Genomic DNA, 3,531 nt, shown 5'->3' with positions numbered 1-3,531 from the left:
CCCTGGTGGTGGAGGGTTATATGATAGTAACCTCAGGTATGTGCTGGAATGATTTTTGTTGTATTATTAATACATGCAAATGTACATTTTGCTAAATTGCTAAATACTAACCTGGTTCTAACTACAATACTTGTGCATCTCTCTATATAATCACAGTACTTTGTAATAAGTATTTTCTTTCTAGTATGATAAACTAATAAGTGGGAAGTATGGTCAATGGTTGTAGTTAGAGATTCACTCTAGTAGAACACTGTTAGCTTGTGTGTTAAATTGTACAATGCAACACTATTTTCATGCATACCTCGATGAAAAGAAGCATTTAGGTGGTCTTTTAGTTGTTAGGGTGATAAGACAAATTAAGAGGTTGTTTAGAGTCCCACCCATCTAAGAATACCATTTTCTTTTAAATTATGCATTTATTATAAACTCTGCTTAATATTTTGATAAAAATATTATGAGGTAATACTTTTTTTTGAAAATAAGTAGCAAACACAATATTTATGAAGGGTATTTTTTCAAGATTTTCCACTTTTCATCTAATAATAATAAACATTTTAATAACAAAATTTGAGCTTTTGAGACAAACCTTTTTGTTGAAATTTACAATCCCTTTAGATATGACTTTTTTGGAGAAAAAAAATTACAGTAAATAGAAAACGGTACTGCTAATAAAGATAAATAAGCATTATGCATATTATATCCTGAATAAATGCAAATAGAAGTCTATATTACATGTAGCCTAATCTATTACCATAAATTATTTCACAACTTCAACTCACCATCACACCCACCAGCTAACAATTTAAAGAATAAATCTAAACAATTTTAACTATTCTCGGTCTTCATTTGTGAATGCAGGTCACGTAACATAACATATCTTATAAAAGATGTAAATCTCTTTAGGCAATTACCGTTAAAAATTATAGCATTGATAAAAAAAGTGTTGTTCATAAAATTAAATCTTTAATAATATTTTTAATATGCACATATTTGATGTTTAATGTTTGGTATTATTTTTGATATACGCATATTTTGATGTAATTATGGAAAAATAATGTTTTAGTTGAGATTTAATAGTAAAATTAGAACTCTAAGATTCTATTTTTCAAAAGCATATTTCGTACGACATTTTTTGGTCAAAAACACTTTTCTAAAGATCAGATTTAAAATTTTATCAAATAAGATTTCAGCTAATTTGAGAAAAAACTATAATTCTGTGTGTAACAACTCCAAATTTGGGGTGTAATCGAGCCGAGCCGAGTCGAACACTCCTAGACTCGGCTTGAACTCGATTAAAATATTTTAGACTCGAGCTTCCAGATCGACTGAGCTTTTAATTTAAAGTTCGAAACTTGACTCGTAAAAAATTTGGTAGGCTCAAGTTCGGCTCGAAAACTCGAATTTATTTCACTAAATATTAACCAAAAACTTGAAATATAATCCGTTCGGCTCGGAGTTCGATTCGATAATAAATAAATAATATATAAAAATAGAAAAATATTGATATAAATATATATATATTTATAATAAAAAAACTAAAAATAATAGAGACTCGATAAGACTCGCTAACCTTACCGAGTAATCGGAACCTCGAACTCGGCTCAGTTACAAATTCAAAAAATGGAGCTGGAGCTCGAGCTCGGCTTGAGTAATTCTGAGCCGAATTGGAATTTTTTACGAGCCGAGTTCGAGTAACTCACGAACATTTGACTAATTTACACTATATCATGGCATGTATCATGCATTCATGCCTCAATGTATTATTTTGTGAACAGATTTTCAGAGGAGGTTGCTGTACTTGACAAAGGGCGGTGTCTTGATATTCGTGGCAAAATGAAAATTGGAATGTTGTCTCCTCACCCACTTATGAAAACATATCTTGTCTTTAAAATATATGAGGATGCCTCCGGACTTGATTCAGCAAACACATCCATTAGATTTGTTAATGAAAGAGAGGAGGTGCCTGATGATGAAGCTAGCACAGTTTATCCTGATCCAAGAACATTTGCACACAATATTGAGCAACGAAATGGAGAGCTTAGTCGGTGGATGAAGGACGAATGGATGGAGATTAAGACAGGAGAGTTTGAGACTGGTACAAGAGATGATGATGATGAGGTGGAGACCCGATTTATGTCAACTGATACAAATGTACTCAAGACTGGCCTTATCGTACAAGGTATCGAGTTTAGGCCTAAACAACCCATGGCCGTTGTTTAATGAATTTATCTGTTGGCATGCTTTATTTTATCTTTAAAAACTTTTCTTATGTAATATGAATTATCTGTTATTTGAAAGATGTTGATGAATTATGCTTTATGTAAAATTTAAGGGTTTTAAGACTGGTTGTTTGTATTATGGTGTGTCCAATTTTAAGGTCCACTCATAACTGAATATAATTTTTTTATCTAAGCTATCTTCAATCATAAATTTATTTATAATACCTCATTCGTAATATTTTACCTTTTTAACTTTAAATCACTATTTTGTTTTCAATCACGACTTCAAATTTACTTCAAACGTTATTATATATTTAATTACATATAGTGGACCCAATTTCTCCATACACATCATGAGATATGTGTTATTTTATTATTTAATATTGTAGCCTTCTCTAATATTCAGTATAAAGATGGCTGCTTTATCTCTACGATATTACTTCATATTTGAAGTGAAACTGTTCATATTCTAAATATAAAGTTAAAGAAGGCAGTCATTGAAGATGATTTTTTAAAATTTTAATTTCAAATATAAAGAAATTGGTGCTTATAAAGTTACTATTGGAGATTGCCTTGCTGGATGACATAGGCTGAATCTCCTCGGGATGAGTAAAATTTAATATACATAACTTGGGAAAAGATAGCTCTAGAGGAAAATATCTCTTTAAGCTACTCTTTTGAGGTGCTTTAAGTTACTAGTGATCGAATTATCGAGTGATTCAGTTAAATATAATTATACATGGAAATTGAAGTAATTAAATTTCACTAGGGACTCGGGAGAGTGGCCTGCTTAAAATTAGTGATTGACCGGGTCGGCCAAGCACTTATAGTCTATGTACTCATTGTTAGATAATGAATAACACACAGAGGGGGTGAATGTGTTTTAGTATTTTTATACTTTTATTGAAGTTTTTATGGTTGGAACAAAGTAAATTAAATCTTACAGTGAGATGTGTTAATACCGAAATTAAACAAGCAATAACAGTGAACACAAATCTTTCAAAACTCACTTAATTTTATATTAAAATTAAGAATGTTTTGCTACAAAAATTGTAGGCTCTTTGTTGCTAATGAGCTTAGCTTCTTCCTTGAGAGAATGCAAGATTTTTATAATCTAAATTGTTACATCTAACAAAGGACCGGTGTTAACTTTATATGATAGTTAACTACTGGTTTACACAGTGTGTAATAAGAGATGCTATTCACTTTAGTAAACTGTCACTAATCATTCAATTTTAGGACAAGTATATCTTCTATTTCTGGCCTAGCATATCTTTGCATACCGTGTTAACTTTGATCTTCCGTTGTTAGT

At 30.8% G+C, this 3,531-nt stretch overlaps 1 protein-coding gene across 1 annotated transcript; it reads left to right on the top strand.

Annotated features, from left to right (window-relative positions):
* Positions 1-1,620: 1,620 nt before the first annotated feature.
* Positions 1,621-2,220, top strand: LOC141703430 (F-box protein PP2-B15-like). The gene is made up of 2 exons (XM_074506964.1): positions 1,621-1,691; positions 1,776-2,220. Exons 1-2 carry the CDS (start codon positions 1,621-1,623, stop codon positions 2,218-2,220), a joined length of 516 nt encoding a protein of 171 aa, XP_074363065.1.
* Positions 2,221-3,531: the final 1,311 nt, after the last annotated feature.

The sequence above is a fragment of the Apium graveolens genome, unplaced genomic scaffold (assembly GCF_009905375.1).
Source record: "Apium graveolens cultivar Ventura unplaced genomic scaffold, ASM990537v1 ctg6635, whole genome shotgun sequence".
Lineage (NCBI taxonomy): Eukaryota > Viridiplantae > Streptophyta > Magnoliopsida > Apiales > Apiaceae > Apium > Apium graveolens.
The sequence above is the reverse complement of the archived record's forward strand: the minus strand, read 5'-3'. Positions and strand labels throughout refer to the sequence as shown.